The 24,075-nt window shown below is 52.2% G+C and overlaps 4 protein-coding genes across 4 annotated transcripts; 1 reads left to right on the forward strand and 3 right to left on the reverse strand.

Annotated features, from left to right (window-relative positions):
- Positions 1-1,112: 1,112 nt before the first annotated feature.
- UHO2_04134 (uncharacterized protein) lies at positions 1,113-3,228 on the reverse strand (the record flags this gene model as incomplete). Its single annotated transcript, XM_041555807.1, has 3 exons — positions 1,113-1,797; positions 1,894-2,500; positions 2,823-3,228. 3 exons carry the CDS (start codon positions 3,226-3,228, stop codon positions 1,113-1,115), a joined length of 1,698 nt encoding a protein of 565 aa, XP_041411741.1.
- Positions 3,229-12,447: 9,219 nt separating this feature from the next.
- UHO2_04135 (uncharacterized protein) lies at positions 12,448-14,923 on the reverse strand (the record flags this gene model as incomplete). Its single annotated transcript, XM_041555808.1, has 3 exons — positions 12,448-14,518; positions 14,610-14,771; positions 14,865-14,923. 3 exons carry the CDS (start codon positions 14,921-14,923, stop codon positions 12,448-12,450), a joined length of 2,292 nt encoding a protein of 763 aa, XP_041411742.1.
- Positions 14,924-18,853: 3,930 nt separating this feature from the next.
- On the forward strand, positions 18,854-20,482 carry UHO2_04136 (uncharacterized protein; the record flags this gene model as incomplete). The annotated part of the gene is made up of 1 exon (XM_041555809.1): positions 18,854-20,482. The coding sequence occupies one exon, from the start codon at positions 18,854-18,856 to the stop codon at positions 20,480-20,482; it is 1,629 nt and encodes a 542-aa protein (XP_041411743.1).
- Positions 20,483-20,730: 248 nt separating this feature from the next.
- UHO2_04137 (uncharacterized protein) lies at positions 20,731-22,629 on the reverse strand (the record flags this gene model as incomplete). The annotated part of the gene is made up of 1 exon (XM_041555810.1): positions 20,731-22,629. One exon carries the CDS (start codon positions 22,627-22,629, stop codon positions 20,731-20,733), a length of 1,899 nt encoding a protein of 632 aa, XP_041411744.1.
- Positions 22,630-24,075: the final 1,446 nt, after the last annotated feature.

The following is a 24,075-nucleotide window of genomic DNA, read 5'->3' on the forward strand; positions in this document are numbered from 1 at the left end:
ACCCTAACCCTAACCCTAACCCTAACCCTAACCCTAACCCTAACCCTAACCCTAACCCTAACCCTAACCCTAACCCTAACCCTAACCCTAACCCTAACCCTAACCCTAACCCTAACCCTAACCCTAACCCTAACCCTACCCTACCCTATCCTGTCAACTGTGCTTTTGTCAATTGCACTCCTCTCAATTGTGCTCCTGTCGATTCAGCTCCTCATGATTGCCCTCCTCTTGATTGAGCTTCTGTCAATTGCGCTTCTCTTGATTGAACTCTTGTCGATCGAGCTCTTGTCGATTGCACTACTGCAGCAGAGTGAGTGCTCCAGTCGATTGCACTCCTGTCGATAGCGCTCCTCTTGGTTGCGCTCCTGTCGATTGAGCTCCTGTCGATTGCGCTCCTCTCGAATGCTCTGCTCTCGATTGCGCTCCTGTCGATTGCGCTGCTACAGCAGAGTGAGCACTCCTCTCTCTTGCACTCCTCTCTCTTGCACTCCTCTCTCTTGCACTCCTCTCTCTTGCGCTCCTGTCGAATGCGCTGCTCTCTCCTGCTCTGCTCTCAAGTGAGCTCCTGTCGATTGTGGTCCTCCTGGTTGTGCTCCTCTCGATTGCACTGCTGCAGCAGAGTGAGCGCTCCTGTCAAATGCTCTGCTCTCGAATGCGTCCCTCTCGATCGCGCTCCTCTTGATGAGCTCCTGTCGATTGCACTGCTCTCTCCTGTGCTCCTGTCGATTGCTCTGCTTTCGATTGCACTACTGTCGATTTCTCTTCTCTTGATAGCACTCCTCTTGATTGCGCTCTTCTTGATTGTGATCCTCTTGATTGCGCTCCTCTTGATTGGTCTCCTGTCGATTGCGCTGCTGCAGCAGAGTGAGTGCTGCTCTCGATCGAGCTCCTCTAGATTGCGCTGCTGCAGCAGAGTGAGCACTCCAGTTGATTGAGCTCCTGTCAATTGCGTTCGTCTTAATTGAGCTCCTGTCGATCGTGCTGCTCCAGCAGAGTGAGCGCTCCTGTCGATTGTGCTCCTGTCAATTGCGCTCTTGTCAATTGTACTCCTCTCAATTGTGCTGCTCTCGATTGCGCTCTTGTCGATTGTACTCCTCTCAATTGTGCTGCTCTCAATTGTGCTCTTGTTGATTGTACTCCTCTCTCTTGCGCTCATGTTGATTGCGCTCCTCTCTCCTGCGCTCCTGTCGATTGAGCTCCTCTTTGCTGCTCTTCTCTTCATTGCGCTCCTGTCGATTGTGCTTCTCCAGCAGAGTGTGTGCTTCTCCAGCAGAGTGTGTGCTTCTCTCGATTGCGCTGCTCTTGATCGAGTTCCTGTTGATTGCACTCCTGTCAATTGAGCTCCTCCTAATTGCGCTCGAATTGCGCTCCTGTCGATTGCGCTCCTCTCGATTGCGCTCCTCTCGATTGCACTCGTCTTGATTGTGCTCCTGTCGATATAGCTCCTCTCTCCTGCTCTCCTCTCGATTGCGCTCCTGTCGATTGAGCTCCTCTTTGCTGCTCTTCTCTTGATTGCGCTCCTCTCCATTGCGCTCCTCTCCAATGAGCTCCTGTTGATTGCGCTCCTCTCGATAGAGTTCCTTTCGATTGCACTGCTCTTGATTGTGCTGCTCCAGCAGAGTGAGCACTCCTCTTGGATGCTCTGATCTCAGTTGCGCTCCTGTCAATTGCGCTCCTCTTGATTGCCCTCTTTTCGATTGCGCTCCTCTCTCTTGCTCTGCTCTCGATTGCGCTCCTCCAGCATAGTGTTCGCTGCTTCGAATTGAACTCCTGTCGAATGCGCTGCTCTTGATTGTGCTGCTTCAGCAGAGCTAGCGCTCCTGTCGATTGCGCTCCTGTCGATTGCTCTGCTCTCAATTGCGCTCCTCTCTCTTGCTCTGCTCTCTCTTGCACTCCTGTCGATTGCACTCCTGTTGATAGAGTTCCTGTCGATTGCTCTTCTCTTGATTGCGCTCCTGTCGATTGTGCTGCTCCAGCAGAGTGAGCGCTCCTCTCGATTGCGCTCCTCTCGATTGTGCGCATTGCAGCAGAGTGAGCTCTCCTCTCGAATGCTCTGATCTCAGTTGCGCTCCTGTCGATTGCGCTGCTCTCAATTGCGCTCCTCTCTCTTGCTCTGCTCTCTCTTGCACTCCTGTCGATTGCGCTCCTCTCTGCTGCTCATCTCTCGATTGCGCTCCTGTCGACTGTGCTTTTGTCGATTGCACTCCTCTTGATTGCGCTCCTGTCGATTGCGCTCCTGTTGATTGCGCTCCTGTCGATAGACCTCCTCTTGATTGCGCTCCTGTCGATTGCGCTCCTGTCGATTGCTCTCCTGTCGATTGCGCTCTTGTTGATAGAGCTCCTCTCAGCTGCTCTGCTCTCCCCTGCGCTCCTGTCGATTGCGCTCCTCTCTCTTGCTCTGCTTTTGATTGCGCTGCTCTGAGTTGGGCTTCTGCAACAGAGTGTGCACTGTCAAGCAGTGCACTCCTCTTAATTACGCTGTCCAGCAGTGTGCTGCTAGCTGTGAGGCACGAGGAAAATATCAGTCACATGTGGTAGATGTTAGATCAAAAAGGGGTTACATAACACAGGTCACATGTCAAAAAGGTTAGATCAAAACAATAATTTCAAAGTATCAGTAATGTGCGCAAAATACTAGATCGAAACAAAGAACACATATTTAACAAAAGGTACGAAAATATGAGGTCGAAATAGAGGTCACAAAATGTTAGACGCGTCTCAAGAATGTTAGATTGAATCTGATGTCAAAAATAAATGTTGGTCAACATGCTCCAAATGTTAGATCGGGTTTGAAATGACGGTTAGTCTTGTGCTCCTTCGACTTGTGCTCCTCCAGCAGAGTGAGCGCTGTTCAGCAGTGCGCTCCTCTTGATTGTGCTGCTCCAGCAAAGTGTGCGCTGCTCTCGATCGAGCTCCTCTAGATTGTGCTGCTCCAGCAGAGTGAGCGCTCCTCTTGATTGCGCTCCTCTCTGCTGCTCTGCTCCCGATTGCGCTCCTCTCGGTTGCTCTCCTCTCGATTGCGCTCCTCTCAATTGTGCTCCTCTCTCTCGCTCTGCTCTCTCTTGCACTACTGTCGATTGCGCTCCTCTCTCCTGCTCTGCTCTCAATTGCGCTTTTGTCTCTTGCTCTGCTCTCGTTTGCGCTCCTGTCAATTGCGCTCCTCTGCAATGAGCTCCTGTCGATTGCGCTCCTGTCGATTGCTCTGCTCTCGATTGCGCTCCTGTCCATTGTGCTGCTATTGATTGAGCTCTGTGCTGTTATCAATTGCGCTCCTCTCTCTTCCTATGCTCTCGAGTGAGCTCCTGTCGATTGCGCTCCTCTCGATTGCGCTGCTGCAGCAGAGTGCTCGCTCCTGTTGCTTGCACTCCTCTTGATTGTGCTCCTGTCGATTGAGCTGCTGTTGATTGCACTTTTGTCAATTGCGCTCCTGTCGATTGCGTTCGCCTTGATTGCACTCATGTCGATTGTGCTGCTCCAGCAGAGTGAGCGCTCCTCTCGATTGCGCTCCTCTCGATTGTGCTCCTCTCGATTGCGCTGCTCTCAATTGCACTGCTCTCAATTGCACTGCTCTCAATTGTGCTGCTCTGACAGAGTGTGCGCTGTCCAGCAGTTCGCTGATGAGATTGCGCTTCTCAGATTGCGTTGCTCCAGCTGTGCGTTGCTCTTGAGCTGTGTGTTGCTCTTGAGCTGTGCGTTGCTCTCGAACAGTGTGTTGCTCTCGAGCTGTGCGCTGTTCAGATTGCGTTGCTCCAGCAGAGTGTTAGCTGCTTCGAATTGCGCTCCTGTCGATTGCGCTTCTGTCGATTGTGCTTCTCCAGCAGAGTGTGCACTCCTGTCGATTGAGCTCCTCTCGATTGCGCTCCTCTCTGCTGCTCGTCTCTAGATTGCTCTCCTGTCGATTGCACTCCTCTCTCCTGCTCTCCTCTCTCCTGCTCTCCTCTCTCTTGCACTCCTCTCTCCTGCTCTCCTCTCTCCTGCTCTCCTCTCTCTTGCACTCCTGTCGATTGCGCTCTTCTTTTTTGCGCTCCTCCAGCATAGTGTTCGGTGCTTCGAATTGTGCTCCTATCGATTGCACTCCTGTCGATTGAACTCGTCTTGATTGCACTCCTCTCGATTGCACTCCTCTCAATTGCGCTTCTCTCTCTCGCTCTGCTCTCTCTTGCGCTACTGTCGATTGCGCTCCTCTCTCCTGCTCTGCTCTCGATTCCGTGCCTGTCGATTGAGCTCCTGTCGATTGCGCTCCTGTCTCTTGCTCTGCTCTCGATTGCGCTCCTCTCTGGTGCTCGTCTCTCAGTTGCGCTCCAGTCGATTGCGCTCCTCTTAATTGAGCTCCTGTCGATTGCACTCCTGTCAAATTGCGCTCCTCTTAATTGCGCTCGATTTGCGCTCCTGTCGATTGTGCTTCTCCAGCAGAGTGTGCACTTCTCTCGATTGAGCTCCTCTCGATTGCGCTGCTCTTGATTGAGTTCCTGTCGATTGCACTCCTGTCGATTGTGCTCCTCTTAATTGCGCTCGATTTGCGCTCCTGTCGATTGCGCTGCTCTAGCAGAGTGTTTGCTCCTTCGATTGTGCTTCTCCAGCAGAGTGAGCGCTCCTGTCGATAGAGCTCCTCCAGATTGTGCTGCTCCAGCAGAGTGTGACCTCCTCTCGATTGCTCTGTTTTCGATTGCGCTCCTGTCCATTGTGCTCCTGTTGATTGCACTCCTGTCGATTGCACTCCTCTCTCTTGCTCTGCTCTCGATTGGGCTCCTCTCGATTGCACTTCTGTCGATTGTGCTCCTGTCGATTGTGCTCCTGTCGATTGGTCTCCTGTTGATTGAGCTCCTCTCTTCTGCTCTTCTCTCGATTGCGCTCCTGTAGATTGCGCTCCTCTCCAATGAGCTCCTGTCGATTGCGCTCCTGTCAATTGTGCTCCTGTCGATAGAGCTCCTGTCGATTGCGCTGCTCTTGATTGTGCTGCTCCAGCAGAGTGAGCGGTCCTCTCGATTGCGCTGCTGCAGCAGAGTGCTCGCTCCTGTCATTTGCACTCCTCTTGATTGCGCTCCTGTCGATTGAGCTGCTGTTGATTGCACTTTTGTCGATTGCGCTCCTGTAGATTGCGTTCGTCTTGATTGCGCTCCTCTTGATTGTGCTCCTGTCGATTGCGCTGCTCTTGATTGTGCTGCTCCAGCAGAGTGAGCGCTCCTCTCGATTGCGCTCCTCTCTCTTGCTCTGCTCTCAATTGCGCTCCTCTCAATTGCGCTACTCTCGATTGCGGTCCTGTCGATAGAGCTCCTGTCGATTGCACTCCTCTCTCTTGCGCTCCTGTCGATTGCTCACCTCTCTCCTGCGCTCCTGTCAATACAGCTCCTGTCGATTGTGCTCCTCTCTATTGTGCTCCTCTCTATTGTGCTCCTCTCTCTTGCACTCCTCTCTCTTGCACTCCTGTTGATTGCACTCCTGTCAATTGCGCTCCTCTCTCTTGCTCTGCTCTCGATTGAGCTCCTCTCGATTGCACTTCTGTCGATTGCGCTCTTGTCGATAGAGCTCCTCTCTACTGCTCTGCTCTCGATTGCGCTCCTGTAGATTGCTCTCCTGTCGATTGCGCTCCTGTCGATGGGTCTCCGGTCGATTGGTCTCCTGTCAATTGAGCTCCTCTCTTCTGCTCTTCTTTCGATTGCGCTCCTGTCGATTGCGCTGCTGCAGCAGAGTGGGTATTCCAGTCGATTGCGCTCCTCTCTCCTGCTCTGCTCTCGATTGCGCTCCTGTCGATTGCGCTCCTGTTGATTGCGCTCCTGTCGATAGACCTCCTCTTGATTGCGCTCCTGTCGATTGCTCTGCTCTCCATTGCACTCCTATCTCCTGCTCTTCTCTCGATTGCACTCCTCTCTCCTGCTCTGCTCTCGATTGCACTCCTGTCGATTGCGCTCCTCTCTGCTGCTCATCTCTCGATTGCGCTCCTGTCGACTGTGCTTTTGTCGATTGCACTCCTCTTGATTGCGCTCCTGTCGATTGCGCTCCTGTTGATTGCGCTCCTGTCGATAGACCTCCTCTTGATTGCGCTCCTGTCGATTGCTCTGCTCTCAGTTGCGCTCCTGTCGATTGAGCTCCTCTCTCCTGTTCTGCTCTCTCTTGCGCTCCTCTCCATTGCACTCCTCTTGGTTGCGCCCCTCTTGATTGCGCTCCTCTCTGCTGCTCTTCTCTAGAATGCGCTCCTGTCGATTGCTCTGCTCTCGATTGAGTTCCTGTCGATTGCGCTGCTCTTGATTGAGCTCCTGTCGAATGCACTCCTGTCGATTGCGCTCCTCTCTGCTGCTCGTCTCTAGATTGCTCTCCTGTCGATTGCGCTCCTCCCTCTTGCACTCGTCTTGATTGTGCTCCTGTCGAACGTGCTGCTCTCTCCTGCTCTGCTCTCGAGTGAGCTCCTCTCGATTGCGCTCCTGTCGATTGCGCTTCTGTCGATTGCGCTCTTGTCGATAGAACTCTTCTCTCCTGCTCTGCGCTCGATTGCGCTCCTGTCAATTGAGCTCCTCATGATTGCCCTCCTCTTGATTGAGCTTCTGTCGATTGTGCTGCTCTTGATTGAACTCTTGTCGATCGAGCTCTTGTCGATTGCGCTGCTGCAGCAGTGTGAGTACTCTTTTCGATTGCGCTCCTCTCTCTTGCTCTGCTCTCGATTGCGCTCCTGTCGATTGTGCTGCTCCAGCAGAGTGAGCGCTCCTCTCTCCTGCTCTGCTCTCGATTTCGCTCCTCTCTCCTCCTCTGCTCTCGATTTCGCTCCTGTTGATTGCGCTCCTGTTGATTGCGCTCCTGTCGATAGACCTCCTCTCTCCTGCTCTGCTCTCGATAGAGCTCCTGTCGATAGAGCTCCTGTCGATTGCTCTTCTCTTGATTGCGCTCCTGTCGATTGTGCTGCTCCAGCAGAGTGTGCGCCTCTCTCGATTGAGCTCCTCTCGATTGCGCTGTTCTTGATCGAGTTCCTGTCGATTGCACTCCTGTCAATTGCGCTCCTCTTGATTGCGCTCCTCTCTGCTGCTCTTCACTCGATTGCGCTCCTGTCAATTGCGCTCCTCTCCAATGAGCTCCTGTCGATTGCGCTCCTCTTGATTGCGCTCCTGTCGATTGCTCTGCTCTCGATTGCGCTCCTGTCCATTGTGCTGCTCTTGATTGAGCTGCTGCAGCAGAGTGCTCGCTCCTGTCGATTGCACTCCTCTTGATTGCACTCCTGTCGATTGAGCTGCTGTTGATTGCACTTTTGTCGATTGCGCTCCTGTCGATTGCTTTCGTCTTGATTGCGCTCCTCTTGATTGTGCTCCTGTCGATTGCGCTGCTCTTGATTGTGCTGCTCCAGCAGAGTGAGCGCTCCTCTCGATTGCGCTCCTCTCAATTGCTCTGCTCTCAATTGCCCTGCTCTCGATTGCACTCCTCTCAATTGCGCTCCTCTCAATTGCGCTACTCTCGATTGCACTCCTGTCGATAGAGCTCCTGTCGATTGCACTCCTCCCTCTTGCGCTACTGTCGATTGCTCACCTCTCTCCTGTGCTCCTGTCGATAGAGCTCCTCTCTCTTGCACTCCTCTTGATTGTGCTCCTGTCAATTGTGTTCCTGTCGATTGCTCTCCTGTTGATTGAGCTCCTCTCTGCTGCTCTTCACTCGATTGCCCTCCTCTCTCTTGCTCTGCTTTCGATTGCGCTGCTCTGAGTTGTGCTTCTGCGACAGAGTGTGCACTGTCAAGCAGTGCGCTCCTCTTAATTACGCTGTCCAGCAGTGCGCTGCTAGCTGTGAGGCACGAGGAAAACATCAGTCACATGTGGTGGATGTTAGATCAAAAAGGGGTTACATAACACAGGTCACATGCCAAAAAGGTTAGATCGATACAATGTTTTCAAAGTATCAGTAATGTGCGCAAAATACTAGATCGAAACAAAGAACACATATTTAACAAAAGGTGCGAAAATATGAGGTCGAAATAGAGGTCACAAAATGTTAGACACATCTCAAGAATGTTAGATTGAATCTGATGTCAAAAATAAATGTCGGTCAACGTGCTCCAAATGTTAGATCGGGTTTGAAATGATGGTTAGTCTTGTGCTCCTTCGACTTGTGCTCCTCCAGCAGAGTGAGCGCTGTTCAGCAGTGCGCTCCTCTTGATTGTGCTGCTCCAGCAAAGTGTGCACTGCTCTCGATCGAGCTCCTCTAGATTGTGCTGCTGCAGCAGAGTGAGCACTCCAGTCAATTGAGCTCCTGTCGATTGCGCTCCTCTCAATTGCGCTCCTGTCTCTTGCTCTGCTCTCGATTGCGCTCCTGTCGTTTGCGCTCCTCTGCATTGAGCTCCTGTCGATTGCACTCCTGTCGATCGTGCTCCTGTCGAATGCGCTGCTCTCTCCTGCTCTGCTCTCGATTGCGCTCCTGTCGATTGAGCTCCTCTCGATTGCCCTCCTCTTGATTGAGCTCCTGTCGATAGAGCTCCTCTCTCTCGCTCTTCTCTCGATTGTGCTGCTCCAGCATAGTGTTCGCTGCTTCGAATTGCGCTCCTCTCGTTTGCGCTCCTGTCGATTGTGTTGCTCCAGCAGAATGAGCGGTCCTGTCGATTGCTCTGCACTCAATTGCGCTCCTGTCGATTGCTCTGCTCTCAGTTGCGCTCCTGTCGATTGAGCTCCTCTCTCCTGTTCTGCTCTCTCTTGCGCTCCTCTCCATTGCACTCCTCTTGATTGCGCCCCTCTTGATTGCGCTCCTCTCTGCTGCTCTTCTCTTGATTGCACTCCTCTTGATTGTGCTCCTGTCAATTGCGCTCCTGTCGATTGAGCTCCTCTCGATTGCACTCCTCTCAATTGCGCTGCTCTCTCTCGCTCTGCTCTCTCTTGCGCTGCTCTCTCTTCCTCTCCTGTTGATTGCGTTCGTCTTAATTTCACTCCTCTCTCTTGCTCTGCTCTCGATTGAGCTCCTCTTAGTTGCGCTCCTGTTGATTGCTCTCCTCTCTCTTGCTCTGCTCTCTTTTGCGTTACTGTCGATTTGCGCTCCTCTTAATTGCGCTCCTCTCTCTCGTTCTGCTCTCTCTTGTGCTCCTGTTGATTGAGCTCCTGTCGATTGCGCTCCTTTCGATTGTGCTACTCCAGCAGAGTGAGCGCTCCTCTCTGCTGCCCTTCTCTAGAATGCGCTCCTGTCGATTGCTCTGCTCTCAATTGAGTTCCTGTCCATTGCGCTGCTCTTGATTGAGCTCCTGTCGAATGCACTCCTGTCGATTGCGCTCCTCTCTGCTGCTCGTCTCTAGATTGCTCTCCTGTCGATTGCGCTCCTCTCTCTTGCACTCGTCTTGATTGTGCTCCTGTCGAACGTGCTGCTCTCTCCTGCTATGCTCTCGAGTGAGCTCCTCTCGATTGCGCTCCTGTCGATTGCGCTTCTGTCGATTGCGCTCTTGTCGATAGAACTCTTCTCTCCTGCTCTGCGCTCGATTGCGCTCCTGTCAATTGAGCTCCTCATGATTGCCCTCCTCTTGATTGAGCTTCTGTCGATTGTGCTGCTCTTGATTGAACTCCTGTCGTTCGAGCTCTTGTCGATTGCGCTGCTGCAGCAGTGTGAGTACTCTTTTCGATTGCGCTCCTCTCTCTTGCTCTGCTCTCGATTGCGCTCCTGTCGATTGTGCTGCTCCAGCAGAGTGAGCGCTCCTCTCTCCTGCTCTGCTCTCGATTTCGCTCCTCTCTCCTCCTCTGCTCTCGATTTCGCTCCTGTCGATTGCGCTCCTGTTGATTGCGCTCCTGTCGATAGACCTCCTCTCTCCTGCTCTGCTCTCGATTTCGCTCCTGTCGATAGAGCTCCTGTCGATTGCTCTTCTCTTGATTGCGCTCCTGTCGATTGTGCTGCTCCAGCAGAGTGTGCGCTTCTCTCGATTGAGCTCCTCTCGATTGCGCTGCTCTTGATTGAGTTCCTGTCGATTGCACTCCTGTCAATTGCGCTCCTCTTGATTGCGCTCCTCTCTGCTGCTCTTCACTCGATTGCGCTCCTGTCACTTGCACTCGTCTTGATTGTGCTCCTGTCGATTGTGCTCCTGTCGAATGCGCTGTTCTCTCCTGCTCTGCTCTCGAGTGAGCTCCTGTCGATTGTGGTCCTCTTGATTGAGCTCCTCTCATTTGCGCTGCTGCAGCAGAGTGAGCGCTCCTGTCGAATGCTCTGCTCTCGAATGTGTCCCTCTCGATTGCGCTCCTCTTGAAGAGCTCCTGTCGATTGCGCTGCTCTCTTCTGCGCTCCTGTCAATTGCTCTGCTTTCGATTGCACTACTGTCGATTGCTCTTCTCTTGATAGCACTCCTCTTGATTGCGCTCCTCTTGATTGTGATCCTCTTGATTGCGCTCCTCTTGATTGGTCTCCTGTCGATTGTGCTGCTGCAGCAGAGTGAGCGCTCCAGTCGATTGAGCTCCTGTCGATTATGCTCTTGTCGAATGAGCTCCTGTCAATTGCTCTGCTCTCAATTGAGTTCCTGTCAATTGCGCTGCTCTTGATTGAGCTCCTGTCGAATGCACTCCTGTCGATTGCGCTCCTCTCTGCTGCTCGTCTCTAGATTGCTCTCCTGTCGATTGCGCTCCTGTCGAGTGAGCTCCTCTCTCTTGCTCGGCTCTCGATTGAGCTCCTCTCGATTTCACTCCTCTTAATGGCACTCCTCCTGATTGTGCTCCTGTCGATTGAGATCCTGTCGATAGACCTCCTCTCTCCTGCTCTGCTCTCGATTTGGCTCCTGTCGATTGCTCTCCTGTCAATTGAGCTCCTGTCGATTCCGCTCCTGTCGATAGACCTCCTCTCTCCTGCTCTGCTCTCGATTGCGTTCCTGTCGATTGTGCTCCTGTCGATTGCGCTCCTTTGGATTGCGCTCCTGTCGATAGAGCTCCTGCCGATTGCTCTTCTCTTGATTGAGCTTCTGTCGATTGTGCTGCTCTTGATTGAACTCCTGTCGATCGAGCTCTTGTCGATTGCGCTGCTGCAGCAGAGTGAGTACTCCTGTCGATTGCGCTGCTCTCTGCTGCTCGTTTCTCGATTGCGCTCCTGTGGATTGCGCTTCTCTCCAATCAGCTCCTGTCAATTGCGCTCCTGTTGATTGCGCTCCTGTCGATTGCACTCCTGTCGATAGAGCTCCTGCCAATTGCTCTTCTCTTGATTGCGCTCCTGTTGATTACTCTGCTCCAGCAGAGTGAGTGCTCCTGTCGAATGCTCTGCTCTCGATTGAGCTCCTGTCGATTGTGCTCCTCTTAATTGCGCTCGATTTGCGCTCCTGTCGATTGCGCTGCTCTAGCAGAGTGTTTGCTCCTTCGATTGTGCTTCTCCAGCAGAGTGAGCGCTCCTGTCGATAGAGCTCCTCCAGATTGTGCTGCTCCAGCAGAGTGTGACCTCCTCTCGATTGCTCTGTTTTCGATTGCGCTCCTGCCCATTGTGGTCCTGTTGATTGCACTCCTGTTGATTGCACTGCTCTGGAATGTGCTGCTCCAGCAGAATGAGCGGTACTGTCGATTGCTCTGCTCTCGATTGAGCTCCTCTCGATTGCGCTGCTCTTGATTGAGCTCCTGTCGAATGCACTCCTGTCGATTGCGCTCCTCTCAATTGCGCTCCTCTCTCTCGCTCTGCTCTCTCTTGCGCTACTGTCGATTGCGCTCCTCTCTCCTGCTCTGCTCTCGAGTGAGCTCCTGTCGATTGCTCTCCTGTCGATTGCTCTCCTGTCCATTGAGCTCCTGTCCATTGAGCTCCTGTCCATTGAGCTCCTTTCGATTGTGCTCCTGTCGAATGCACTCCTGTCGATTGCGCTCCTCTCCGCTGCTCGTCTCTAGATTGCTCTCCTGTCGATTACGCTCCTCTCTCTCGCTCTGCTCTCTCTTGCGCTACTTTCGAATGCGCTGCTCTCTCCTGCTCTGCTCTCTCTTGCACTACTGTTGATTGTGCTCCTCTCTCCTGCTCTGCTCGTGATTGCGCTCCTCTCGATTGCGCTGCTGCAGCAGAGTGCTCGCTCTTGTCGCTTGCACTCCTCTTGATTGTGCTCCTGTTGATTGAGCTGCTGTTGATTGCACTTTTGTTGATTGCGCTCCTGTCAATTGCGTTCGTCTTGATTGCGCTCATGTCGATTGTGCTGCTCCAGCAGAGTGAGCGCTCCTCTCGATTGCGCTCCTCTCGATTGCGCTGCTCTCAATTGCACTGCTCTCAATTGTGCTGCTCTCAATTGTGCTGCTCCAACAGAGTGTGCGCTGTCCAGCAGTTCGCTGATGAGATTGCGCTTCTCAGATTGCGTTGCTCCAGCTGTGCATTGCTCTTGAGCTGTGCGTTGCTCTCGAACAGTGCGTTGCTCTCGAGCTGTGCGCTGCTCAGATTGCGTTGCTCCAGCTGTGAGTGCGTTGCTCCAGCTGTGCGTTGCTCAATTTGCGCTGCTCCAGCGAAAATAAATTTGTTTGCGTTGCAGCACTTGAGCAGTGTAAATTTCGAGTGCGTTGGGGGTCAACGCAGTCGCGTGAATTTCGAATTTGGCGGAGCGCAATTGTGCGTTGCCCGCAAGCAAGACACACCGGCTAGGGCTAGGGCTAGGAAGAGGTTGCGCTGGCTGACCAATGTGTTGGTGTGCTGCAGCTTGACCAGCTCTGTGCCTCTTGCCGGCAGACCACTGGTGAGCTCAATGAGCACAGCAAGGAGCTTGTTGAACTCATTGTGAAGGGCAAAGTAGGCATGGGCAGCAGCCATGTCAAACTCTGGCTCTGCTGAGCAAGTATCAAGGAGTGGTTGATGCTGAGGAAAGCCTTTGAGAGCCTGACGGAGGCAAAAGGTGCCAGTATCTTGCTTTGTAGCAGTAACAAAGCTGTAGCCTGGCTCCCTGTTGCAGAAGTGGTCCTTGTATGTAGACAGATCCACATGCTCAGACAAGGCACCATCCTTCAGCAGCAGCTGCTCCAACAGAGAGGTGGCACGGTCCAAGGTGCCTTGGACAAGGGTGTGAAGGCGGCTGATCTTGATTGTGTTGGTGCCATAAGTCACCAGCTTCCTATCCTCAGACCACCGGAAGTAGAGGCTGCCGCCATCATCCTTAGCCAGCTTGGTCCCATAGCAGAGAAGGGATTGCAGATGAGCACTTGCCGAGTAGCTGTTGTTGAACAGGTAACGCTTCATAACTGCTTGAACCCCCTTGTTGATCTCTGGGACTGGCTTGCCAATGAGAGTGCCATGCTCTGGGTGGAGAAGGTGGTGATGCATCACTGCACGGAATGCAAACTCCAAGTTGACCAGGATCGAGGTTGCTGTATTGACCGGCTTGGATGTGCCATCAGGAGAGAGGCAGAGGTGGAGGAAGGTGCGTAGCAGAGGAAGACGTTCCAGCTCACCATAGGCAGGAGGATCTTGGGTGATGAGGTAGACACTGATCAACTGGATGCCACTAAATGCTTGCAAAACCACATCAGGATGCATGGAGACATCAACATCCAGATTGGGATCATGGAAGAGGTCCTGAAGGTCCTCAAAGAGCCCTGCAAGCTGTTCACTGATGCCAAGGTGTGCATCCTGATCATCATCACCATAGTAGCCAAGAACCTTGCCATCTAGCATGACATGAGCCAGCATGGTGATGAGCATTGCCCAGCAGTCAGCACACTTGATGACTGTGGGTTGATCAAGGGAGTATGGATGGCTAGGGGTGTCGTCAAAGGCATGGAAGGTTTGCTGCACCTGGCGGCCAGATTGAAGAAGTGCCTCCATCCACTGCTGTGTACACTGTTGTGTCATGCCAAGCAGCCAGTGAAGGAAGTCCTGGTGGGCACCTGGCCACTTGTGAGGGTTGCAGCCAAGGGAACCAATGGCCGCCACTGGCTTGCCAGCCCAGTACTCCTGCCAGCCTAGCTGCTTGAGCCATGGGCTGAGATTGCCAGTCACAGTTCGTGGTTGAATGCCCTCCATGTCCAGATCTGCCTTTGCCATTAGCTCTGCATCCTTGGCAAAGAATGCTTCCAGCTGCTCCTTGAAAGCTGCGTCCTCCTCTGTGTTGATGTTGAAGGCAACAGGAGGGGGTGTAGGCTCGAGCTTGCTGTTGAAGACCCACACATAGCGGGTGAAGGGACCACTGGTGAAGATGGGCTGAATGAGAACAGGGTGGATGACAGAAGCCTTGCCATCATGGCTGCTGCGCTGGTGCTTGTATGCAGAGGAGCTCAACTTGACAGCATACTCGCAGATACTGCAACAGTAGCCATCAAATGTATCAAGCTCCTTGATGAGGTTGATGGGGAGTAGATTGGTGTTGATGCTGACAGTAGCAGGGCTGACAAGGTCGAGAGTAAGGAGTGTCTCCTCCAACAGCTTGATGCCAGTCTTGGTGAGCGGATGATGGTGGGACTTGAGGTGCTGAGACACATTGGCATAGGTTGGGATGAGCGGCAGGTGGTGAGTGCACTCAGGGCGAGTGCAGAGGAGAAGAGAAGGGTGCTGGAGGAGGTGGAGGCGGAAGCTGCAAAGCTGGTTGGCAACCTTCAGATCAACTGGAGCAGCAAGAGCAGTCTGGTTGGCAGCAGGGAGCGGCAAAGTGCTGTTGATGACAAGGAGAGCATAGATAGCACAAGTGACGTCAGTTGATGCTGATCAAGAAGATACACTGGAGAGAGAAGCAGTGTACATACAAGTCATCATCACTGTTGATGGCATCAGAAGGAGCAAGGTCATCAGCTACTGGAGATGGGAAAGCATCATCAGGGTTTGAAAGAGCATTGGCACTGTGCATCGCAAGGTTCTTGATGATGGCAAGAGGAACTTGGCTTTCAGTGAAGGGGTTGATGCTGCTACTGTGACAGTGACAGCAAAGCTCGGTAAGAGACAGAGACTGGTCAGTTGGAGATCAATAGGAACAGGCAAAGGAAGAGGATAATAGCACATACCTGACTGCAGCAGCAGTGTTGATGCTGGCACCAATGGAGATGGAAGATGATTGAGACATTGTAGATTGTGGTTGGTGTTAGCAGCAAGAAGAGCTAGATGTTGCTGGTGTGGTATGGTGCTGAGAGATGTGAGCATTGAGGAGACTTGCCATAGCTGTGAAAGAGGGCTGGTATATATGCTAATGCTGAGGAGCTCAGGTGTTGGCAATGACAAAGTCAAAGGATGCATGTGCAGACACACACACAATGATGATGGGGAACAACAACATTGGATTGCTGAGTGTGGGAATAGAGTACAGGTGGTGATGTGAAAGGTGATGTGCAACAAAGCAATGATGAGAACAAAGGGTTGAAGATCGACTAAGGATTGATGATGAGCAAAGGCCTGGAGGAAACAAGTGGCAATGGTGATGTGTGGTGATGGTGAGAAAAGCAGCAGTGGCAAGAACAAAGGGGTGAGAGCGTAAAGGACAAAGGTGTGAGAGTGTAAGAACAAAGGTTAATGATGTCGACAAAGGTGTGAGAGCATAAAGGACAAAGGCTGATGATGTTGACAAAGGTGTTGCAAGGCTGATTGGTAGTGAGGTGTGAGCGTGAGAGAGAAATGATGTCGACAAAGGTGCTGTAAGGCTGAGCGGTAGTGAGGTGTGAGTGTGAGAGAGAAATGATGTCGACAAAGGTGTTGTAAGGCAGAGTGGTAGTGAGGTGTGAGCATGAGAGAGAACAACAGCTGATGAAGACAAGTGGTGATTATGTTGTGTGGTGATGATGAGAAGTAGTGGCAGCAAGAACAAAGGGCTAAGAGTGCAAAGGAGGCTCATGATGTCGACAAAGGAGTTGTAAGGCTGAGTAGTTGTGGGGTGTAAGTGCAAGAGTTGTGCTGGAGCTCTGCATTGCTCTCGAGCTGTGCGCTGCTCAGATTGCGTTGCTCCAGCAGAGTGTGCGTTGCTCCAGCAGAGTGTGCGTTGCTCCAGCTGTGAGTGCATTGCTCCAGCTGTGAGTGCATTGCTCCAGCTGTGAGTGCGTTGCTCCAGCTGTGAGTGCGTTGCTCTCAAACAGTGTGTTGTTCTCGAGCAGTGCGTTGCTCTTGAGCTGTGTGTTGCTCTCGAACAGTGCGTTGCTCTCGAGCTGTGCGCTGCTCAGATTGCATTGCTCCAGCAGAGTGTGCGTTGCTCCAGCTGTGAGTGCATTGCTCCAGCTGTGAGTGCATTGCTCCAGCTGTGAGTGCGTTGCTCCAGCTGTGCGTTGCTCAATTTGCGCTGCTCCAGCGAAAATAAATTTGTTTGCGTTGCAGCACTTGAGCAGTGTAAATTTCGAGTGCGTTGGGGGTCAACGCAGTCGCGTGAATTTCGAATTTGGCGGAGCGCAATTGTGCGTTGCCCGCAAGCAAGACACACCGGCTAGGGCTAGGGCAAGACTACATATCTCAGCAAGAATCGTGATACCACAAGCGTTGTTGCATATTTCAACAGGATTCGTAATAGACACGATTCTATTACAGATATCAGGTTTTGGGCATGCGACCGCTGACAGTGGTCTACCTTGTGACTGTCCTATGCGATTGAGAGCATGTCCCCCTGTGTGGTAACCTACTGCATGCTCCTGAGCTCGGTCCTCTTCTTGGCTGAACTTGGGCCCTCTCTCTGCATGTGAAACCCTTCCTGGTGTCCTCTCTCTGCCTTTGACAAGGAGGCCTTCTCTATCAAGCCTCCCATTGCTTCCTCATATTCTGTTGATCCATTCCATACTGATGGGGGCTTCTTGCGGCGTGTTTGGTGAAATCAATCTGATGAGTGTATTCTGCCGATTGGAAAACCTCAACGCAGTTGTTTTCCCTGAAATCAACCGGGAACCTGTGTTATGGTTGATTTCGCATTCCGTGCGCTTTTAGGTGCACTTCATCTTCATCTCGGATCTTCTTGTGCAGACCCGATCTTCTGTGCAAGTCCTATGACACCTGTGATACTTTTCAGGCTATCACATATTTGAGCGAGAAAAGTCATAGAAGGCTTCTACAACAGATTTCAGCAAGAATAATAATAAAGGCCTTTTACCACAGATCTTGATAGGATCAGTAGTAGTTGTCTTTCTACTACAGATTTCAGGTTTCAGGGGCATGACCTCTGCCAACCAGTTGATCTCACCGAAATCAACTGGAAGCACCCAAACTGGTTTCAGGTGGGCAACCACTTACAGTATGTTTTCAAAAACTTGCTTGGTAAGCGCTTGCCAGTACCGAAAACCTGAGATGAACTTGCAAGAGCTGCAGAAGAAGTGTGGAACACCCAGATCATGCTCAAACATATCAATTCTGTGATCAAGTTGATAGAGCATTGCATGGAGCAAGTGCTTACTAAGCATGGAGGTCTGCTCAAGTATTAGTTGGCTCCAAGACTCACTGCAATCAAAAGCTCTTCTTTTGGACTTGCTCACTGTGTGTTTTGCTCAGTCTGACACTTATAAGAGATCAGTCCTCCAAGCAGATGGAAGGTATGCTATTGGATGGTTGATTTATTGTCTATTGGACCCTGTCCCCAAACTTCGGGTAGGGACTGTACATGAACTAGGTTACTACAGGGAAACTATGCCAGCTATTTGTTAACCAGCATGCCGACGCCTATTGTGGCAGTCGGTTTGGGCCTATCTGATATATATCTGAATGAGTGAAGTTGACAAAGTGTGTGAGATCGAAAAGGAACTCACATGCTTTCACTTAAGCGCCTCGAGTTTGGCATATGTTCATAAGCCTGTGACACAAACCATCATCAAGTCCATCATCACGCTACATCCAATTGATGACTTCAACTCATCCGTCGATGATATGCCGCCATGACAGGGGGACAAAGGGCCTCGAGACGCTCTTGCCATGTCGAGATGCCACCAGAACGTCAGTCACCTCGCTCGCCGAAACGACAAAGGATTGACTCCTCAACTTTACCGAAATCTCTGCTAGTCTCGCAGCATGAGAGATCAGGGAAGACGAATCATTCTGCCTCTTCTCGTCAGCAAGATCAGGGAATCTGCTTTGCGCTCGCAGCTCCATCCGCGAAAGCTCCAACCCTAGCTGCAAAGCCGTCGCGGCCTTTGGAAAGCTCGAACTCGAGCTTGTCATCTGCAAAGAAAGACGCACCTGCCGCTCACAAACGGAGATTCACACGCAGTCGCTATGGATGCAGCACCTGCCGTGCACGCAAGGTCAAGTGCGACGAAGCCAGACCTCGCTGTCGCCGTTGCCTTGAGGACGGACAAACTTGTGAAGGCTACGGGGAACAACAAGCACCACAACGGGAACAGCATCATTCGTCATTGAACCCATCCTCGTCATCGTCTAAAAAGCAAGCTCTTTCGCAGAGCTATTCCTCCCCCTTTCTTCGTAACGTTCAGGAGTCGTATGATCCTCACTCTCTATCACTTCAGGCCACCACCACAGCAAACGGAGAAGCTTTCGCCGACTACTCTGCCACTTCACCGCAACATTTAGATGACTGGATCGACTTGCTTTGCGCCTCAATCGGAAATGACATGCCTCAACCCGCTCCTTCGACGGTGGTGGCAACATTTCAGAAAGCTTCGACCAAGTACACCACCATGCAACATAAGCAGGTCCAACATCCCGAACCCACATCAGCCTCGATGAGGCTTCCATCGAGCCATCACGATATTTCTTCCTCGAACAGCTCGCGGTCCGCTGACGAGCAAGGTCTGTCCACGCTAGCAAATGCTGCAGTGGCGACGACTCACGCATCTTCGGGATCTGACTCGCCACCTTGGTTGAACGAAGATTGGCTGTCCATCTTGACTGCATCTCCCGCAAACTCGGAACGAGACATCAGCGAAATCTACTCATCCTCAAGCTCAACACTGCCTCGAACTGGCTTGTCCTCCCTAAAACGGATCTCTGAAGCAGATCTACAACGTCGCATTCGAACTCTTTGCGCAACGAAAGTCCAGCTCGAGTCGGTATCATTCTTCTTCAACACAACAGCACGATGCTTTCACCTGCTTTCAGCCGACACAAACGTCTGGAGGATTTTTTTGCTCAACTTGCCTCGGAATCGCCCATCATACTCGACCTGATTGGCTGTCTTGGCCTGACGCATTTGAGCCTTTCACAAGATCACCGTAAGAAGGGCTTGGCGCATGCGCACTTCTCCCGCTGCAAGACCGAATGGGATGGCTTGGTTGGACCCTTGGACACGCCCGAATCCATACAAGCTGCGGCGAAAGATGTCAACACTCCACACCGAACCCTCGAGGCGCTCGCGGGAACTATCCTTATCGCGCACATCGAGCAGTTCAACCGTGGATTTGCCACCAGCTCACGCGCCTACACAGCTGTAGCAATTGCTATCGTTCGTCGAGTGTTGTCTTGCGCGTCAGAGGATACGAGCTCCGCTCCTTGGCTCGAAGAGATGGACCAAGGACCTGGATCTGCTTTCCGATTCTTCGTCCGCATCCTTCTTTGGTGGGAGACCATGTCACGAACCATGGGTCCTGCTAGCGAGCAAGGCGATGTACTTGACATCTTTCAACACGTCTATCGTTGGGAAGAAGTCGACGGCAAGAGCCAGGATCCAGTCGAATGCTTGACACAGTGCGTTGTCGGCTGGCCGCTCGATCTACTCGAAGCTGTCGAACGGACAACACGAACCAGCACGGATGCGGAAGTCTTAGCTTACCAGCCTACGCTTCCTACGTCACCGCCGATTGTGATGCCGTCGGGTACGCTCTCACATGCACTTGAAGGGCATGTTTCCTTGGAATTGCAGCAACAAATTGACAGCGTGGAGACGCAGATACGATTGGCACGACCTCTGCCACTTGCACAGGACGACAGCATTGCTGCTGAGTTGCGGTACCTCATCTTTGAGTGTCTTCAGTCTGCTTCGCTAGTCTACTTCTCGAAAGTGCTACTCAAGTCGACAGACGCAGTTTGGTTCGAGATCGACAAGGTCACACGCTTTTTGGAGCGCAAACAGCAACGTCCAAGCGGAAGCGCTGTCAACTTGGACGTCAGTCAAACTGACACGAATCGCAAAGCACGTCTCAGTCACATTGGCTCAACTTCGGGCTGGTCTAGTTCTGTGCCTGCAGACCAGCAACTCGCGCAGGCAATGGAAACTCGAGGACACTGGTGGATCCGAGCACCAGACGGAGCTCTCATCTGGGCCTACTTCCAGTGCGCCTCCGAGATCTTTGGTGCTTTGGATCCTTCCACTGAGCTCATAATTGCTGTTGCGAATCAGCAAGAACGGCATCAGATCGGAAAAGGCGACCCAGTCAAGCTGGCACTCGGCTCACAGCTGACACTGGGCTCCGAAGCCTACGATGGCTTCGCGCAATCACGATCTGAGCGACGGCAAGGATGTCGAAGATCGCTATTGCTGTGGGAAAGATTCGACGAGGTTCAATGTGTGTTTCTCTGTCGTCATCTGCTCAAAGCCATCTGGGGCCGGCGAGACCTTTATGAAGAGCAAGCTCGTCGTACCAATTCGAAAGACACAGCAGGCTCGATGCCCACCTCTGCGATGGTAAGCAGCCAGGAGAGGTACGATCAAGCCGCCGAGATTGGCGACATCTGTCGGCAACGGCGATGGAGGCAACCTCTGATTTTCTGACGGATTTCGGTGCTTTGAGTGCATATCCTCACTTGTCGATCCACAAGGAATATCAGTTTCATCGAAAGGAAAAAAGTATTTTGCAATAGGCGTAAAGTGCCACGTCAAGCCGATTGGGCAGTGGCGAGTGTCAAGTCAAGATGGAAGCAAAGGTACACATCACGTCGACCTACTGACACAGCGCAAGAAGGTTGGATGAACATTTAGAGGCTGCTGATGTTGGACGAAAATGATGCGGGGCTGCCAGTTCAATCATCAACGTCGACCACATGTGCATTTCTGCTGTGAATGATGGAACTAGATCCAGCGCCTAACTCGATGTGATGTCCCTTAAGCACGGCCTGCCTGACAAGGTTATCGTAAGTGTGTTTGCTCATGGGCAAGATCGCCACGGCCTTCAACACTGCCCTGTCTTCCCGTTGTTCCCGCTCCCACACGACGACAAAGGGCTTCGACACGGGTTCAACGATGCCAATCGTTCGATGGAATGTGATGCAATACGTCTTTCCCTGGAGTTGGAAAGCACGGAGTATGGAGCGCAACCTCAAGGAGCGCCTCATTTCGGCGGTGAACGTCTGCCTCTCCTCAGGAATGACCACTTGCGGCCTCCAAGCGTTTCTCGTGCGGCCTCCCATAGCATTTTCAAAGAAGAACTTGAGGTTCGGCAGGAGATTAGGATCGGGATCATAGATAATGTTGGAAAAAGAGACTGTCGAAGGAGAACTGCTCTCCTGTTGGTGGTCATGTGGTGTCAACCAGTGCATCGGGTCGCGACGTTCAGCAAAATTCCTGGCATCGGTAGACTGGATGGTAATGATGCCAGTTTCTGTTGGTGTGCTTGCGACGGTGTGGAAGATGAAGGCCCTTTTGGTAGCAAAGCTAGTTGCAGTCTCGACGAACTTCCAGTATTTGGGATCGAATGTATACGAGCCACGGCAAATCATAAAGACTTGCTCGCCGTCGGTCTTCAGTTCGAAGACGTAAAGGCCTTGGCTTTTTAGAGTTCGCGAGAGCCTTCCGATGTTGCCACCGACGGTGACGAGGAAACGTCGTTCGAAGAAGACGAGTTCTTTGAACAAACGATCTCCTTTGAGAAAGTAGTTCATGCTCTGAATAAAGTCTTGAAGGCTAGCAACGCCCAGATTTCGCGCACCTCTGGCTTTACTTGGCTCGGCAAAACCGAGGTCTTGCTTCATTTGCGCGACCATTGCCGCGGTCAAGGGATCCTCTTGGTAGACGAAGGAAACATGCTTACCGGATGCTGCCAGTGGATCGATGTCTTGCAAGGCGAGAGCTGCTGGTTGGATGGTGCGCGACGTGGAAGCAGCTTGGGAAAGCCTCTTGGAATCTTGCTTTGGCTGAGGTAGCTTGACAGTGCCTGTAGACGAAGAGCCAGGTAAGGAGGCTTTGCTGCTTGCTTCTTCCATGCTCGGGCGATTCGAGCGGCTGAGCGAGGGAGTTGATTGTTCTGAGGGCTGGTTCTGATGAGGAGGTAGGTCCAAAGGGCGAGTAATAGGAGGCGGCGGGTGCTGCACAGGTGCAAAGTTGAAAGGCGGAGAACCGGACCAGAGTTGTGCGGACCACCGACTACGAGTGTCGTGAGGCCAGAGACCTTGCTGAATCGAGGGGTGGTAGTGTCGCCATTGCTGGAAGGCGCCATGACCAACGGGAAACTGTACGGGAGGATTGCGCACTGGCACAAACATGGACGTCTCTGGTGCGTAATCGAGTGAGGAGGAGGCATGAAGGTAGCCCGGCTGGTGAGGGAGAGGGAGTCGACGTAGCTCGTGATTGGAAGACGGAAGGGGATTGAAAGGACTTGACAAAGGACCAGCTTCACCACGAAGAATGTCTTGAACAGGATGGGTTGAAGAAGAGGCTTGAGCATACCATGCCTGATGAGGGACAGAAAGTTGGTGCAGCTCGCGGTCCAAAGGCGGAATGAGATTGCTCGGGTTGGCCGAGGGACCAGGAGGAGCAGAAGCTTGAGGAAGACGGTTGATAAGATCAGCCAGGCTTGGCGCCTGCTCTGTGCTCTCCAAGAAAGCAGCGGTAGCAGTGAGAGCAGATTTTGGAACAATAGGCGCCAATGCCTTCTGGCAAAAAAGCGAGAGCACGAGGCTGGCTGGATGAAGTGGCAACTTCATGGTTAGAGAGTCTGACTGAGTGACCAGAGTATCTAACTTGTAGAGTGAGAGGGTGCGAGAGAGATGGGAATACGGGCATGTCGATATCTGCAAGCTTGCGGTGGTATTTATTCCTTCGAAGAGCCTCGTCGGAACACTGGGTATGCAAGAGTCGGAGAGATGCTCCCGAATGAAAGAGCCCAGTTCATCTTGGAATTCGACCGTCGGTAGATGTGCTGTTAGATGGATGTGAAGCCGATGTGCCGGAGAAGATGGCGTTCTGCAGGTCGGAGCAAGTTATCGGCGCCGCTTTATGACTGCTTTGCAAGGGCAAAGTAGGTCGTTCTGAGAGTCAGGAGGTGAGAGCTGCATTTCAGTTTGGCTCTCGGCTGTCGAACCAAGGCTGGTGGCATCTTGGGTTCCCAGGAAAGAGGCCACGACAGCATCTACCTTGACGTGACTGGCTCAAGCGACATTAGTTGCAGATGCGAAGGCGGTAAGGATGAAACTCGCTCCATCTTGGCATATATATTTATATATATATATATACTTGAGCTTTTCAGAAGGCTCAGTCGGAAAGGAGGTGACAGGTGGCGATAGAGAAGCGGTGTTGGATGTTAGATTTAGGGACAGCGGGTTTGCGAGGCGAGTGTGAAGCCATGTCACGTGCAGCGGTGAAATGAGAGCTCGCCGGTGAGAATATGAATGAAAGCATGTGACTTGTACTCCGATCTCACATGGACGACAGCTTGACCGTTTCCCCGCTTGTCGTCTTGCTATCATATAGGTATACATCCAACGCTAGGACATATATATATATATATATATATATATAGACTCGTCATTATCTTGTATACATAGCCATAATACATGATCGCAATCGATACTTGTGGTCAACGCTATTTGTCGCACGCCCTTGAACAGTATGTGATGTTCATCGTCCAACTTTATTCGGCGGCCAGCTGCAGAGCATGTCATCAAGAAGCACTCCCAGTGGTTCTGAGCGAGCTCGATTCTCTGCTTCTAAGCCTAACCCGAATGCTGTTGGGTGGGACACTCATCTCGCTCTTGTCTCAGTCGAGATCCGAGCGTTTGCTGTGTCTGCTGTCCACACTAACCTTTTGCTCATGCGGTCTTGTTCGAATTAAGCCCTCTCATCACTGCTGGACGGCTAGACAGAACGAGTCTGGTGACCTGAATGCAAGTGCTCAGAGCCGCCAAGGACGGCCCCGATGGTACAGCTGCCATGAACTGTGCGTTTGAGTCTGAGCTTTGTTAAGCACATCTCCCAAGCTCCCTCCTTTCTCCGTCCTAGCCGAGCTTAGCTTCTGTGCGCCAATGTAGCGCCTTGCTTGCTTCAACAATGTCGAGACAAGCGGCCCTTGTTCGAGATTCTGTTCGGTATGCGCTCGAGACTGTATCACATAGCTCCTGCCGTCCGTTGGGTGCCGACAAACCAAGCTTCCC

This window comes from Ustilago hordei (genome assembly GCF_900519145.1).
Source record: "Ustilago hordei strain Uho2 genome assembly, contig: UHO2_contig_08, whole genome shotgun sequence".
NCBI lineage: Eukaryota > Fungi > Basidiomycota > Ustilaginomycetes > Ustilaginales > Ustilaginaceae > Ustilago > Ustilago hordei.